The sequence below is a fragment of the Salarias fasciatus genome, chromosome 6 (genome assembly GCF_902148845.1).
Source record: "Salarias fasciatus chromosome 6, fSalaFa1.1, whole genome shotgun sequence".
Taxonomy (NCBI): domain Eukaryota; kingdom Metazoa; phylum Chordata; class Actinopteri; order Blenniiformes; family Blenniidae; genus Salarias; species Salarias fasciatus.
This window is the reverse complement of record NC_043750.1, coordinates 14,460,171-14,477,354: the sequence shown is the minus strand read 5'-3', so window position 1 is coordinate 14,477,354 and position 17,184 is coordinate 14,460,171. Positions and strand designations below refer to the sequence as shown.

Genomic DNA, 17,184 nt, shown 5'->3' with positions numbered 1-17,184 from the left:
CAGTACAGAGACGCTAATGTACTCTCTCCCTCTCTCTCTCCGATCCGCCCTCCTTCCCCGTCTTCTTCTGTCGGTGCTTCGTCCGCCTGGCCACGTCCCTCCCTCTGCCAGCGCAGCTCTCTAATGACTTTGGTTTCAGATGCTATTTATTGCCAGTAGAAACGTTACCCTGACTGACCCATTGTTTATCGCATCGGCGTTCAACTCATCTCCTTTTGCACTCGCTTGTTTCTGCTTTTAACAATAATTAGTCGACAAAAATAGTTGTGCTGTATTTACAGGCAGGCATGCAGTTATGTGAGAGACAAAGACATGCAGTGTGTGTGTGTGTGTGTGTGTGTGTGTGTGTGTGTGTGTGTGTGTGTGTGTGTGTGTGTGTGTGTGTGTGTGTGCCTGCTTGGTGGGGCATTAAGCAGGTATCAGGTTGTGTTTCCATCTGCTCCAGAGAGGGCTCTGATAGTCCTATTATTTAATCTGCTGGTCATTCTAGACGCCAGGCAAGAGCCGTTTAGCCAGACATAATTGAATGCTTCAGTGTGGGAGATCACCTTGGCCGTCTGTGTGGACCGAGATGCCAGGGTTTGAGACAAAAAAAGGCTCAAAGTGTGCAGCTGATTTCAGCTGGACTTCAGGAAGAACGACGCACGGGAGTGCACTAAATTACTGATTATCAGTCCAGTTTGTGATCAACCTCCTGTCTGACATAGTTCATGGTTTAAATAAGTGCAACTTACGAATTTGTCAAATACACATGAAAACGGAAAATTCCACCTCAAAAGTTTTCGAAAGTACTTTTTATATTTTTGATAATATTGACCATCATTTTCTTGTTTGTTTGTTTCTACAACCAAAACCAATATTTCCACCACACTGATATTTAAAGTGGAAAACAAACAAACAAGCGTCAACAAAATATACTATATTTTTTTTGTCACTTTGAGAGTTTAGATAAAGTCCCTGTGTGGAGCGCAGCTCTGCAGCCTCTCTGGAACCACATGCGGCTCTTCAGCCCCTCTTTAGCGGTTCCCTGCAGCTTTCACAAAATTACATGCAAATAAACATTTCTATCTATATTTTAATTTTATTGCACAGCAGACATCTTTCAAAGTGAGACAGAGGCGACAAATGCGACACCGAAATAAAAGATTGGTCAAATTAACTGTTGAACACCGTGTGCGTCGGATCTCACAGTGTTTCCTAACAGACCGAACCTTTCGGTAAGTTAAAAGGCGAAAACAGCTACACTGTCTGCAGTTCTGGAATTTAATGAATTCTTTATAAACAATAATTTTTTAAAATTCTTTTTAAACCATCAATTCTGGGCGACCAATTTTGGCATTATATAACCTTCATTAAAGAACCAAAAGTAGTACATCAAGCATTTGTATTGAAATAATAATGAAAACAATGTGCTTTTATTTTCTTGTTTTTTTTTTTCATTTACGCAGGAGCAACTTAAGCATTATTTGAAAGTTCAACTTTTTTGTCCTATCCGTTATTGCATAATTAGTTACCTCAGAGTACAAAACCTAAATATTTAAGGTTTCTTGTTCAACAAAGGGTGCAAAAAAAAAAAAAAAAAAAAAAAAAACTGTTTCAACATCAGTTGACATTAAAATGTTTTGTGGCTTGTGGCTCTGTACAAATGTTCCTGAGTGGAAAGTGGGCAGAAGCGTCTCTTTTGGTGATAAAGGCTGCAGACATCTGGTCTGCAGTCCTGCAGTGATTGTTGACAGTCACTGCCTCCTGATCTCTGAGTGTCCGAAACACGGCGACCTCGGCTCAACTCTGTCCTTGAAGGAGAACCGGGCTGCTGCTGCTGCGCTAAACGCTGCACGCTATGCAATATCAGAACAAAACACTGCTCTCCTGAGGTCTGTAAAAAATTTAAAAAAGTAAGCAGCCAGAGGAGCAGGGAAAGTAATTGATGGCATCGACATGCACGTTAATTCAAATATTCTGGAATATTGTATTTTTTCTGCTTCCATGTTTTCTGCATTGCAGATCTGCTGAAGCTGTAAATGGAAACCTGAATGTGTCATGTGATTTAAATGCATAAAGCCATATTTTTGGCATTCTTTATCTTCTTCTCAGCTTACATACCGAGTACAGTTTCCTTTCCTCACCTTTCCTGCACTACAGCTGTGCTGTAATTTTGGCATTGAGCTTTTTAATTATTCACATGAACAATTGAGTTTTTCACCTGCTAGTTTGCCTTTGGTTGGGCTTTCTGCCTTGGCAGGTGTCAAAAATCAAATAGCAGAGCCAGACGAACAAAACAGAGCATTAACTAGGAGGGAAGCAGCAGTGCAGGAGCCACAGGAGATTTAGTTTTTTCATCAAGTCGACACCGGTGCTGCAATTTACCTTTGCCTTTAGACAAACCCTCTAAGCTGGAATGTAGTGTAAAATAAACATCAAGGATAAAAAGATGTCTTTAATCCGCTAAGTCTCCACGCTGATGCCTTGTGCATTCATTATGCAGAGAGCTCTAACCTAGATTTGAAGGATACTACTCCCGTCAAACAAAAAGTTCCACAGTTGTCGGGATATTTTGTTAACATGTCCCACGAAGGCTTCACTCCAGTGAATAAGACCTCCCAGTCCCTCAGCACTGGGGTCAGAGGTCATATCACCATCTGTCAGCATTAGACACTATCCTGCTTTCTCACTCTTCCGCCCTCGGACTTTCCCAGGGAGTGATATTATTATTATTATCAATTCCCGTATAAATTGACTCTGGCTTCAGATTACTGATGACCAGTCTGATTTACAGTCGGGATTGTTGTTGATAACAGTATGAAAAACTCAAGTTTTTACAGCCTATTTTTACAGAAAACATTCAGGAACAACTTGAATGACTTTATCACAGACGGACACAGAGGGAGTCACGGACCGTTCACACTGTAGAAAAGGCGGACTTACTGTAAGGGACACACTCATACTGGACCTCCAGGTACTTGTAGGTGCCGGGGCAGGGGTCAGGGAAGACGTCCGGGCCGGCCACCACCGCACACTGGGTGCGGTTGTTGCATCTGCAGAGACGAAGAACGATACGGAGGCAGACATGTCAGCTCTGGACGGACGCATTCCATAAAAACTGGTAAAAACAACTGAATGCAATATAATGTAATAACTCCCAAACGTAAGTAATATAGTATTCAGTCAATGTTCAGCTTCAGCTAAACTTTACTGCACAGAAATCTCTCTTCACAGCTTATTTGAAGCAAATAGACAAACCGATGGAAACACCTGAAACAAGTCAACAGCGTCACAAACTTCATTTATCAGAGGTTATTTTCTTTTTATTTATTATTATTATTTCATTATTATTATCATTTTATTTATTTATTTTTAACTTTTTATTTATTTATTTATTTTGTGATTTAATCTTTACTGCCTTTACAAATGTTTAATTGTGTTCTTTTAATTATAAACATATTGTTTTTTTTAATGGAAAAAAAGTGATTAAACTATTAACTAAACATTACAGATTTTATGGGAAAGTGACCAAATATAGTATCTTCGTGATTTCATAAAATATATAATCTAAACTGACAGCGGTGAATTATGAACAATACTCTTTTTTTTGGTCTCTGTTTACACTGAGATAGCTGTGGCTTAGATAGGGTTTTGACAATTTGTGAAAATGATGACAACTTTTGTTTTAAACTTCTCACAATCACACTGCTCAAAATACAGAAAAATGAAAAATATACCAACATTAACCCTATTTCAACAAGCTTCATCACATGTTCTATGACAGGCTCTTTGAATTAATTACAAAAAGCCAAACAAGCAACTGTTTTGCAAACGATTGTTGAACTTTAATAAGTTGTTTTTGCTTTAAATGTTGAAAGAAGTGAGGTTTTGCTCAGTGATAGCCTTTCATTATCATTTTTAATAACTTCATTAGCCTTCCATAAAACCTCTATTTCAATAAGTGCGCGGTGGCGACTTAGCGTCTGTTGTTGTGAGAGTTTCAGCTCAGACCAGAGCGCTCCACCACGTACGACAGAGATGTGGATATTTTGAAGGCACGGCATACACTAAAATGTATTCTAGCCACTGATAAAACCCCCTGCATTCACCCTGACACTGAAGAGTCATCCGCGCTTGAGGACCCTTTACGTTGATGGTGAGAGCCGACAACACGCCCTCAACGCCACACCTGGAGTGAACATCGCAGTAATGGAATCATTGAGTTCACTCAAACACAAGGTGGCCCACAATGAGTTCTGAAGAGCTCCGGCACAAGGACACTTCTGCTCTGTGCACACTCGTGTGTGTGTGTGTGTGTGTGTGTGTGTGTATGGGGACATGTGTGTGTGTGTGTGTGTGTGTGTGTGTGTGTGTGTGTGTGTGTGTGTGCGTGCGCTGCAGTGAGAACAATAACCTGTCTTTAAGAGTATTTTGCCCCAGACTCCAGATAATTAATTCTAATTGCCTGGGGGGCCTTCTCCTCTGACACTCTAAAAGTAAGTATTCCTCACTCTTATTAGCGCAGGTTATGTGAGGCAGCACACTTTTCATAATTCCTGCGTCGCTCTTGTGCAGGTTTGTCTTCTCGTGCAGCTGGAAAAAAATACACTCAGAAGGTTTGAGTTTCACTAAACACAGCACCAAAGGTACTCCTCACAATCAAAGGAGACTTGCTGGAGCCCCTATATTAGCATGACAGATATACATGATAACATAAAATCCAGCCCCACTTTGAAGCACCGCTTTATTTCAATGGCACTTTCTAGTTTATATAAATTATTGAAACACTGTGAATGAAGAATATTATGTACAAGAACCGGGGAGAGAGGACACATGAGAAAAGAACTATTTTAGGCAGACTTAGAAACCGTCTCTCTTCTGCTCTGAATATTTTCTTTCAATTAGTAAAACTCTCCTGTCTTTCCCTCTCTGCACACCTGTCAGACAAACGACATTTACATTAAAAACATTCAGATTCTCCCATTGAGGCACTTTTTAATGAGCATGCTAAACCCCTCAAGTCTTTTTCTTACAGTATCGTTCAACAATTTGCATAATGAAATATGCATGAGAACTAATTTAATTTTTAGTTCAATATTCACACAGAACACAGAGAACTGAGGTAGACTACAGAGGGGTACTTACGGCGACATTTATTGATATGTATTGCTGACCGGTGTGTCTGTGGTCAGGTGAACGCTTATTGGATTTCAAAAGGTTTAAAACTCACAGTGTTGCCAGATCTGTCATATTCTAATAACAATGCCCACATGTCTCCTCTGCTCCCGCCCTCCCTTCTCTTTTCTCGCCTCTGTGCTTTTTAATTTCTTGCCCCGGTGCCTTCATCATCGGTCACCTGTCATCGGTGCAAGTTGTGGACTGAAGGGTTGGGAGGTGGGGGGGTTTACAAAACTGACACAGCAGCCACAACTTTGCTCACAACACTGGCTGAATGGACACAAGTGGCGTACACACATTTAATGACCACACATACTTCTAGATTAAAAGCAGTCCACTGGTTCATTTACTTGTTTTTTTTTTCCACACTTGTTGCTTCTAAGTTTGCCTTGTTTCACGTGTTTCCAATGTTTAGGTTTGGCCCATTGCGTTTATTGCTTGCTGATGCTTGCAGAGCTTATTGCGTTTTTTCCTCAGTGTTGCGGATATAAATATACCAAGACTAAGTTATATCAGTTTGCTGAGCAACATTTGCACATCCAGAGACATTGTCAAAGGTTTGCTCGCTGTATAAATACACCGCTATACGAGCTATACTCACTATATTGTGTTTGATACACGGTTTTTGATGTGTTTTCTATACTTGTTTCTTTCAGCACTCTGTGCTACGCTCTGAATCTATATTTTCGCTCCTTGTGTTGCTTCCGAATTGGGTCGGGATTTTAACTTGCTTATTCTGATGCCACAGATGGATGAAGTTTCATATAAAATCATGTTTGAAAGCACAGCTGTGTGCAAAATACAGTGTGCAATAAAGAATATAAATCATCAGCGCTATTTACATATGATGACAGTAAGTCTATTCAATTAGGTTCAATACTAACGAAGCAATTCAAGTTTCTGGTGTCAGCTTCACGCAACACATGAAGCTTCAAGCAGGAATGCTTGAATTAACGTTAAAGCTATCAATAATGTTATCAAAAAAGCAATCACAATTTGTCAACATTAGAAGAAAAAACAACTCGGACAAATATGAAATTATGCATTAATATAGCTTGATTTTGTTGTAAACACATTTCTGTCTATTGAATAATTAATTTACTAAAATCTGTTTTAATGACTTTTTTCATGTTAGCAAGGTTTTTTTGTCACTTTGAGTTGTGTTTTTGACAATGAATATACTTATGTTATGGTTTGTTTCTTTGCTTCCAGTTACACTCTTGTAGCAAACATATTAACACAGTGTTTTTCAACTGCTGTGCTGCAGCATGAGAGATTGTCAGGTGTATCATGGGAAATTATCCAATTTAACCTCATTGATCCAAAAACATGTTTTGAAAATGAATGGATTTTTATATGGATATGACATGCCATTGTCGAGTGGCTGTGCTGTTTCATGACTGGCAGATTAATGATATAAAGGCTGAATTAAACTGTTTGCATGGACGCATCGCTGTAAAACACAGTAAATAACATACATCATGAAAGAAAAACACTACTAGCTTAATGCTAACTTCTATGGGAAAACCTATTGACATGCTAACAGTTAGCACAAAACTTGCTTTAACAAATTATACTGAGCAACAATCCACTTACTAAATACAAAGCACAAATGCTAATTATTTTAATACTAACATTTAACACAGTGCTTTAAAAGCGATGCTTGTTAGACTTGACAAGAACAACAACTGTGTTTCTTCAATGTGCCCGCTGCCTTTACAGTCTCTGCTCCATTAAAATAAGTGAAAGCCATGATGTTGTCACGTGGGCAGACAAGTGGTTTGAGATAACCGTTTCAGTGAAAACTGCACGCTCAAAACTGGTGCCACAGGCACAAGAGAAGGATTAATTATTTCCACACACAGACTTAAAGGGAAAGAAACCTGAACACTGGTAGCACCAAGAAGCCCAGGGGCTTTGTAAAAAAAAATTAGGTCTTGTTCTTAAATAATAAAGTGGGGGGGGGACAGACTGGGCAGTGAAGCCACACGATACTAGTAAGTCACAGCATTAAACCCAGCAAAATGCATAAATAAGTGAAATACAATACAATAAAGAGGACTTGCTGCAAGAAACGGGCAGGCAAGACGAAAGAACGGATGCAAATGAGTTCAAGACAGCCAAAGGAAGAGAATTTGACTTTTGAACTCGCTGTGGTTGTGTGTTTGTGTATTTATTTCTGCTTTATAACACTGCAAAAGCCCGTCTCTGGACTTTCATGGCTGAGTCATAAAGCGCTGAAGGTTATTGACTGGTCTTTTAAATAAAGGGGTGTAGTGCAAAGATTTGACATAATCTCTCGCCCCTTCTATCTCCCTCCTATCACTCCGTCCTTCTCTCTCTTTCCGCACCGGCTTTCTTCTCCTTCTCCCCACACACACTAAGCCAAGATAATAAACCAATTTCGTCTTTCAGCCTTTGTCTTCATCCCTCCCGCCTAGGAATTATTCCTCTCCATTCCTCCTTCGTAGTCTCTCATCCCGACTGTCTGTTTTTTTTTCTCTCTTTTTTTTTCTGTCTGTTTATCTGTCTTAAACCCACTTAGCTGCAGTTTCCGAAGTCACACCCTGATGTATGTGGTAGGCCCCATATTGCAGCCTCCCTCTGTCCTCCCCTCCCTCAGTAATACCTTTCTCATCCCTGCCTCCCCCAGGGCGTCATCTCCAGCCTCCCTCTGTTTCTCCCTCCATCCTCGCTAAAGCCTGTGCTGACGTCACCGTTATGTCTGAGCCAGTAGTCTGAGTCAGATCCAGAAAAGACCTCCTCATATCCCCAGTACACCCATCTCCTCCATATTTTTTTTCCTTCTTCTTCTTCTTCTGTTGCCTCTCTGCCAACATGTCTATGCAGCAGGATAACAAAACATGAAAAAACATCAGCAGAAGACACAATCACGACTCACATCCTCCCTGCATTGTGACCCGTGATTAATGTATGCACAACATGCACTCACATATACACCCACACACCTTTGCAAAATAGTCTTTCAAGTACCAGCATGGTTCTATATATTTCCTGCATGCTTTTCTCTGTGTTGGCAGAAAAGCACCCCCTTTTTTTTTTTTTTTTTTTTAATTAGCATGACCACATCAAAACAAGGCAGTGGCCTGGATACCGCCTTGCCCGCTGGCTTTCTTCCTTCCAATGTACAACACACACACACACACACACACACACACACACATACACACACAGACGCAAACAAAGTATTCACTAACAAAGCCGAGCAGTGGCAGGCAGGAAAAGAAAAAGCCGCGATGCTGCAGTGGGTGCTGCTGTTGTTATTGTCTCTGATGTTTTTCACTTTGTTTGGCAGACCTCCCTTCACTCCATCTCTGTCTCCGGCTCCATCCCTCATACAAACACAGCCGACTGCCTGATGATTTGATGAGGCTGACGCGGGCTGCCGGACCGTATGCGGGCATGTTTATGCATATGTGCGAGCACATGCGTGTGACTGCGAGCAGATGTAAAACGGAATGAATATTTTACTGTGTATGTGCGCGAACGTCCGCGTGTGTGCTTGCGCTCAATTGCAGATGTGTTGGAGAACTATATAATTGCAGAACCAGTTGAGAGCCGGGAACTAATCCCCATGAGTTGAAAGAGGTGTCTGAAAGCGAGTGACACACAAAACTCCAACACAGTCCTTCAGAATCGACATCTGAGTACCGGCGAACCACTCCAGAGCACTGTGAGTCACCGTCCAGAGCGTTAACACGGTTAATACATGCAAACCTTCTGGAATGGTGTCTGTACATTATACATAGTTATGAACACAGTAGGTGGTGGCCCTCCACAAACAAAAACACTCAAGAATAGAAGTGATTCGTTAGAGCAAATCAGCGGTGCAATAAAACTAACCGATCTGCGGTCTAAACTCAACTCATATGAACTGAAGCAAGTCTTATACACTGAAACATATCTACAAACACAAGAACTGTACCCTAAATCACTGTGACTGACTCTGTACTTGGCAACATTTTCTACTGCGATATAAATAAATGTCGGTTTTCTGCATGTTTTTACAAAGTGCTGTTCTAAAATCAATGATTGCATGCAAACAAAAATCGATTGTGCTTCAATTTGTATGTGTTTTATCAGTAAATTAAGATTACAACCTTGAGTGGTATAACTACAAACAGGAGTATTTAAATGTTTCATTTGCTTTAGGTCCTATAAACAGGAAAAAGCATCTGCTGGAAAGGATAAAGTCCATGTTTTTTGTTTGAATTGACCATGGAATGATCGGATCGAGTTAATAAACACATTGTCGCATTGCAGCAAAGCAGTCTGAATTTGGCACAAAAACCTCAATAAAGGAAAACAATGGGAAACAATATATTTTAAATTATAGTCTGCAAATAAAAGTTAAAGGGAGCCAGCTGAGAAAATTTCTCTCATCACAACATCAGCAGCGTCTCTGCTGAGCCGATCTGAACGTTGCTTCCAAATCAGAAACAATGCAAACATTTTTAGATGTTCTGTTTAATCACACTGCATACATAGATTAATCTAACATAACTTCGACTGAGCATTTTGTACAATCTGGTTCACACACCCGGTATTTAAAAAAATAATTATTCATTGTGATGCTTCGTTAAGATCTGAAGATGTTTATTAAGCAAACCCAACAACAATAAGATAGCATATAAAAAAAATGGACTTAAATATTGAAATAAACATGCATTTCATACTAATATACTAAAGTCTGTATAAACTATGGATCAACTGCAGTCCATTAAACCATTAAGGAGAAGTCCACATAATCATGTGTCGAGCAATTCACAGATAAATATAAACTCCCTATCCTGGGAAATAACCAATTTGTATCGTCAGTTAGCGTCTGCTTCCGTATCAATGTTTAGGTTCACATGCAGACATGCACACATGGAGCAGCAGAAGCTGTGAAGAGCTGTGAATTGATTTTTTTGGCTAATTGACTGAATTTGGTTGCTGCTCGATGCTTGAATTAACGGTAAAGACTGGCCTGAGAGCGTCTTTCCACAAAGCAGCACCTGTAGAATTGCTTCTGTGTGTCACAATTCTCACTAAATATTAAGACTAATTAAGAGAATTGGAATTACTGAGTCCCAAAAGTAAGCCATATGAGTATTTTATTTCCTTCACTTGGTGTTTGTGCAGCGGTTGGAGGAAGTCAGCCAGTGCACCCAGATGAGACCTGGGACTGCTGTCAGCCAAGTAAGCTGGAGAAAAACCCCAGTGCACAAATTTCACAGGCTAAAAAACTGCATATGTGCCTGCAGAAAGAAGAGAGATACATCAAAGAGACATGTACATAATATAAATGGATCTTTCTTCGGTTAATGTATTCATTCTGATTAACTATAGTTTGAATTATTAAATGTTTTCTTTGAGAAGTAGTTAACAACTGAAGACTGTTTGTGCTATTTCATGCATTTAACTGGAATTTTGAGCAAGAGCCCAGATTAGAATTCCTGAAAGACTTCAGTAACATGTTTCAAAGCTATTTCGCAGAGCATCTTCTGGCTTCTCTTTTCACGCCAGCAGGAACATTGACGGTTCACAATATTGAGAAATCTCTCGGTAGAGCTCCCTCGGAGAGAGGTGCAATGGTCGGAGCATGTAATATGGACTCATGGTGCGCATAATGTCACCGTCTTATTTCTCTCAGCTTGCTCACCCACACTGTGAAGTAAGTTGCAGAAAACAGACTGGAACAAACATTTTCTGCCTCTGACAGTTGGACTCAGGCATGAACCCGCAATCAGAAGGACCGAGGAAGGAGGAGCGGGGACGTTTGGGGAGGCGATAACACAAACACATCTTTAAACTTATTATCAGGAAGTCATTGTGTTGTTTCACTTCATATATTTGTCACTTAGAGGTGATTATTGACACTGACTTGCTTCACCTGAAATGCATTAGTCTTGTGATGATGATGAAAAAAAGTATTAAAAAAAGTTCATTTTTGCAGCAAAATAAATGAATGGCCTTTACAGTATGTTTGGTTTATACTTTTGTCATTTTGAAGTGATTTAATAAAATATACAAAACCAAAGAAAAATAAGCCCAAACAAATAAATTAAGCAGCACTTGAAAGAATATTAAGACTGAGGATGAACACTATAATTTACAGTGCCTTGAGGGCTAACATTTCCTTTAAAAACAAAATTAATTCTGTATTTCCGTGAGTCTAAAAGCATCTCTCATGTCTACAAACACAAAAGAATATTCAAAAAAGGGTTTCATAATTTTGTAAATTATCAGAGAAATAAACTGAAATGAAAACTCCAACCTGTTATGAATGAAGCACTGGGGGCTGAGCAGTTGGAAAAACATTAAAAAAAAAAAAAGCCAATTTGAGGGGAATAACAAAAGGAAGGAGGAGAGACGATTTCACTGGGCTGTCTGTGTCCTGCGGGAGTTCAGGAAACCCATTTGACAGTAGACAGAGCGTAGTTACTGTATCTTGCTACAGGATAAAAAGCTGTTAGGCTGTCCACTCTCAACCTCTCGCTTTCCCTCACACACACACACACACACACACACACACACACACACACACACATACACACCATAGATAAGATTCTTCTGCTGCTGGCCTCATTCCTGCTTTATTAGCTCCCTGATGTGGTTATACACACATATACAGTAGGGCTGTTTGAAGATGGAGTGATGGAGGAGAGAAGGAGTAGAGAGGGTAGCAACTGTGCGAGGATGCGGAGGAACCGGGGTGTGTTAAGTAATTGAAGAGTGATGCAGAGAGTGTGATTGACAGAGGTAAGAAGGGAGCGAGAGCAGGAGTCAGGTACCTGTATGTTGGTGCATGTCCGTTTGTCTACCGCAGGGTATAGTGAGGCGGATGCATCGCCTGCTGTGCATGCACCACGCCACATTTCTGAAGAGATGACAGATATGTCTCTTTGTTTGTCATTCTCTATCCCACACACACACACACATGGACACACTCTGCGGACGTCCCTGAATATATTTCTGTCAGCTCTCGACCTGTCAGACAAGCCACAGGTAAAATAATGTTGTCTTGCCTGCTGAGGGGGGAAAAAAAAAAAGACAACTTTGAAATGTGTTGCATTATTAATATTTGGTTAGAGGAAGCCAGTCTTTCTCATTCTTCTCTCATTCTACCTAAAAATGTCAAGTGTCATTTTTGACACCTAACATGCAGTATAGACAATGCAATCATGCACTCATAAAGCATGTTGGGTATTGGCCTTGCTGTGTTGCTGTCAGTCCAGTGTGTGCACAGCAGAGTTCAACAGGAATTACATTCAGAGAGAAGAAAAAATGAATGACAGCTCCCGGTACGGTTTTACTGGTAAATAATCACCATTAGGATTTTCAGTCCAGTACAGCAAACTGCAGTCAAGTCACTGAAAGCACTCCTCAAAACCTTTCTGTGAAGACGTAATTCACCGAGGAGCTTTGATAAGCAAATGGAAAACAGTGCTGAAAGTGCTTCAGCTTGTATAATGCCTCCAAGACTGTGAAGATAATATATTGCAAAAGAAAGTCAGGGTGAAAAGATTTCAACACCAGCTGCTGGAGATACTTTTTTGAAACTGAGTGGCTGGATGTGCAATGCATGTTAATTCTTTAAAAAATGACCTACTTTGTTGATAGATCACATCCGAATGTCATTTTTAAAAAGAGATTTTCTCATGAGAAACCGTTGCGCCAAAACCCGCTGAGCGCTATATACCTTATCCTACATAAATAAGATGAGCACACGCAGCCGCTTCCCTCTGTCTTCCTCGCAGGCTGACGGCCAACTACAGTTTTTTGAGCTCCGCCATCTCTCCTCTCCTTCTCCTACTGGTAACCATGGCAACCTGCACGTCGTCCGATTCCAGGACACACTCGGGGAGTCTTCCTCCTTTTTCCACCTAGTAGCATTCCTTTGCTGAGATGATGCCTGTGTTTTTGCCCCCTCCCGTCCCCCCGCCTTACATCCTGCGTGTGGATTTCTCCATGTGACACCTCTGTCTTCAGGGCTTAATCCAAACAACCTGCTTACACAAACTCCAAATCCTTCTTAAGCTAAAAGACAAGCCAAATTTCATTCAGCTGGGTTGTCTCACGCGATCGGTGGAAGAGCGCGGGACTGCAGACGACACAATTACCATCAAGGCGACAGAGCCGCGCCACCGCCAGACACTCACTTGTAGGATTTATTCAGCCTCACCTCATGAAGCAGAAGAGAGAAAAAAAAAAAAAGAAACCTCAGGACGTTGCTCATGCGCCGGGGGAGGACGGTTGTTTCGCGTGTCCTGCTTCGGATTTGAGCTTCGCCGTCAGTGTCAAAGTGTCAAGTCAGTCAGGTAGTCTGTCACCACCGACATGTCAGCAAGTCTGAGGCGCCGTTTCACATGCTAGACTCTGTATGTGTCAGACTTCGTGTGTATGCCGGAAAAGGAAAAAAAAAAAAAAAAAAGAGCGAGTATGCGATGTCTAGGTCATCCTCCTACCATTCTCAGGCAGCCATGTAGCTTTGGTGCTCGGTGAAGCATGATAACTAAGGTTAGCGGAGCGGCGGTGACGGGAGAAAAGGGTCAGACAGTAGAGACTTTGACATGTGGGAAGACGGAGACTTTGAGAAAGCACCGCAGTCGTCCGTCAGGTTCAGTGCATATTTGCGTGCGACCGGGTCCACAGAAGAGAATAGCATTTCCTGATGAGATGAGAATGAATCATTTTCGTTATTATGTGAAACATCACAAATCCACGCACTGAATCTTCCTTTCTTCAGTATTTCTGAACTTCTGTGACTCTATATGTGTGTCTTTGTGCCATTGCACGCACGCACACACACACGCACGCGTACATATGTATGTGTGGAGCCTAATTACCGTACTGAGCAAGGGTGACAGTTGAGCCCCCCAGGGTGCCGCAGGGCATCTCCTGTATCCGTGGTGACTATATGAGGGTGGCAGCACATGCACACACTTGCATCCACGAAGAAACACACACGCATTAAGTAGGACATTTCCAGATACGACCTCATTCAGTGGGAAGCAGGGTAGTTAATGGAGGGAGAGGAGATGGAGAGCGAACACACTGAGATGGAAAAACTCAGAGATGGATATAATAACATGATATAATTGCTAATATCATGGAGAATTCACCACTGAAGCACATCCGCGCGCGCGCGCACACACACACACACACACACACACACACACACACACACACACACACACACACACACAAATGCAACACAGCCTCAGCTAACACAACACAAAACTCCAATTTAGCAGAAACTATATTCTTCGACTAGAAACATCATAGAAAGTGTTCAATTTAACAAAGCTGAAGGGCATATATCACAACCATTACATGTTAGTTTGCCCATGTTCCTCCTTATGTAAACCGGAAATGATGAATAAATAGATGAATGTAGATGAGTGTCGGTCTATACGGGGAAAGTGCTATAATGTACAGCGTTATGCACAAGTTCCAGTCTTAGAAAGCAACACTGGACTGCAGTCTGTGATTCAAGTGGTTTTCTGTAAATCAAAGAGTCAAAGGAAAAGAACTTCAGAGGTTTCTTTACAGTCTCCCATGCGAACGGTTCAAACGTGCTGGTGCACACTCCCGAACTCATACACAGAAACATATGAAAGTGTGCCACTGCACATGTGCAGTCTTACATCTGCCTGTCTGGTCTGTGTGTGTGTGTGTGTGTGTGTGTGTGTGTGTGTGTGTGTGTGTGTGTGTGGGTATGTGTGTGAGTGCGCACACTCGCACATAACCACACATGCTTTATGCGTAGTTTTGCTTCCAGTGATTGTTCACCTCTGCTCCCCACAGGGTCACTAAAAGATCCACTTGGAGCTCTGGGATCTCTCCCAGGCCACCAGCGCTCATGTTTATATCTTGCAAATGAAGCAAAAATATACAATAATAAAAGAAATAATCTACAGGATTTGTGCTACAACCCCAAAAAGCTCATGCACTCCCCCCCCCCGAACCCCACCTCTCCCCAAAGCTGAGGCAAGAAAAAAGGGAATGGAAAAACAGGAAAGGCAGTGAAAGCTAAAACAGATGGTGAGGGGGAGAGAAAAAGTGACAGTGAGGGTGAGAAATGGGGGGTGAGAAGCAATTTGAGCAACGGGAAGACGGAAGAAAAAAGTGGAAATGGAGTGACAAAAATTGAGATATCAAGAGGGTGAGAGATAGAAGAATAATAAATGAGGCATGTTGTTATTTAACACTTTCAACAGCAAAGAAGGGAAGGGGTTCGGAACGGGAGGGAGAACAACTCCCCGCCCGTGTCTTTCTTGTCAAAGTGGCTTTCTTTTGTGATGTGGGACGGAAGGAGAGGAACAGAGCGCAACAGAGAGAAATAGAGCGGGGAAGAAAGAAAGGGAGAAGGGCAAACAAGGTGAGAAGGTGTGAGAGGTGTTATCGAAGCATCGGGGGAAAATCTGTTTGAAGTCTAGAAGTAATTTTCTAACGCGGTAGCTGTGGCAGAAGTAGCAAAACAGAGTTTGTGTGCGCACTGTGTGCACTGTCCACACACTCTTCAGACTGTCCACACTCGGAGCCTCGAGTGCCCGACTGCATGTGTGTGAGATTAAGAGACAGAAGGAAGGAGAGTGTTCCGAAATGTACTTGGTCCATGAAGCACTCAAGTATCAGTGAGGGACAAGGAGCGCATTGTGAAGCGTCGACGGAGAAGCCATCAAGCCGTTTTTATGTGCATAAATCGCTATAACTTGCAGGCGTTTCACCGTTTCAGCCCGCAACTTTCTCCCGGCGTCGAATTGAAGCAACACTCAAAGGTTGGGCAGGTATAACTCTCCCTGGTGGCAGTTTAATGTTCACTCACACCCCGGCTGGAACCGACATTTACAGCTTCGAAAATACAGTGAAACCGATACCATTTTTTGGGGAATAGTACGCAGTTGTGCAGTGAGGTATATATAAAAAAAAAATGTTGAATTGTATACACATTTTCTTAATTTATTAATAAAGTCGAAAACCTAAAGAAAACATTAAGGAAACTGCGAAAGACCTTAAAGCCAACAGACCTCAGTAGCACCTAAAAACAGAGGCGCTTAAGTTCAAAACCCGATAAAATGTAGCGAGTCATTGAACTGAGGCCAGTATATCGCTAAAACAGATTAAGCGTAACTTTCATGGCCACGGCTTTGTTTCCCCTTCAACCCAGTGTATCCCAGTGGGGAGATAATCTGGGAAATGCAGCAGTATCAGGTCCTTTCTAGGTTGCCTGAGAAGCCTTGTGAGACCCTCTGGAGATATGAGGCTTTGATATCAAGACCAATTATGTGGTATGGGTGCACACAAGCACACACACACAAACACACACACACACACAAACACATACATACATGCACAATTTTACAATTACACACAGAGACACACACACACACGCACAATCTCTGGCCTTGGAGAGTGGTAGAGAGAGGAAAACAAAGAGAGAATGTGATCCTGAGGAAACACTGGGCAGGCGGAACATGCTCTGATTTTATCAGCCAGTTGAACTGAGCTTGAAAGCAAAAGACGATACAGACGTAGAGGGAATGAGAGAGTGGGAATCAGAGGAGCCGAAGCAGACTGAAGTAGAGGGATGTGTCAGTATGCAAAGGAGCTGGAGGCACACACGTAAAAAACTGACAGGCGCACGCACCAACACACACGCATATCTGCAATGTGTGCAAAAAAAAAAAAAAAAAAAAAAAAAAGACGAAAAGAAGAGCTCGGTCCAATGTGTCCACATGTACCGAATATGTGCAGTTCACACACTCCAAGATGTCCTCTGCACATTCATGGGAAACACTGCTGCCACTCATTTTGTGCGTGAGCATAAGTGTGCCTGGCTCGTGCCGGTGTCCATGCTGCATTGTGTGTGCACAGACACTCGAGAAAACCCCGCTCGCAGCTTCTCGCGACACAAACACCCACCATCTCTGAAAATATATGTGATAAACAGTTGTTTCTGGCCTGAGTCACCTCCACCGAGGATCCCTCAAGATTAACTTTGGCCTCTGGCTCTGC

General features: G+C 41.8%; 1 protein-coding gene across 8 annotated transcripts in view; it reads right to left on the bottom strand.

Moving 5' to 3' along the window:
* Positions 1–17,184, bottom strand: part of adgrl3.1 (adhesion G protein-coupled receptor L3.1) — a 112,386-nt gene that overhangs the window by 59,303 nt on the left and 35,899 nt on the right. For all 8 annotated transcript variants that reach the window (XM_030094154.1, XM_030094153.1, XM_030094157.1 and 5 more), the window contains one exon: positions 2,926–3,035. In XM_030094154.1, coding sequence (XP_029950014.1) covers positions 2,926–3,035 — 110 coding nt within the window. The remainder of the gene's footprint in view (positions 1–2,925; positions 3,036–17,184) is intronic.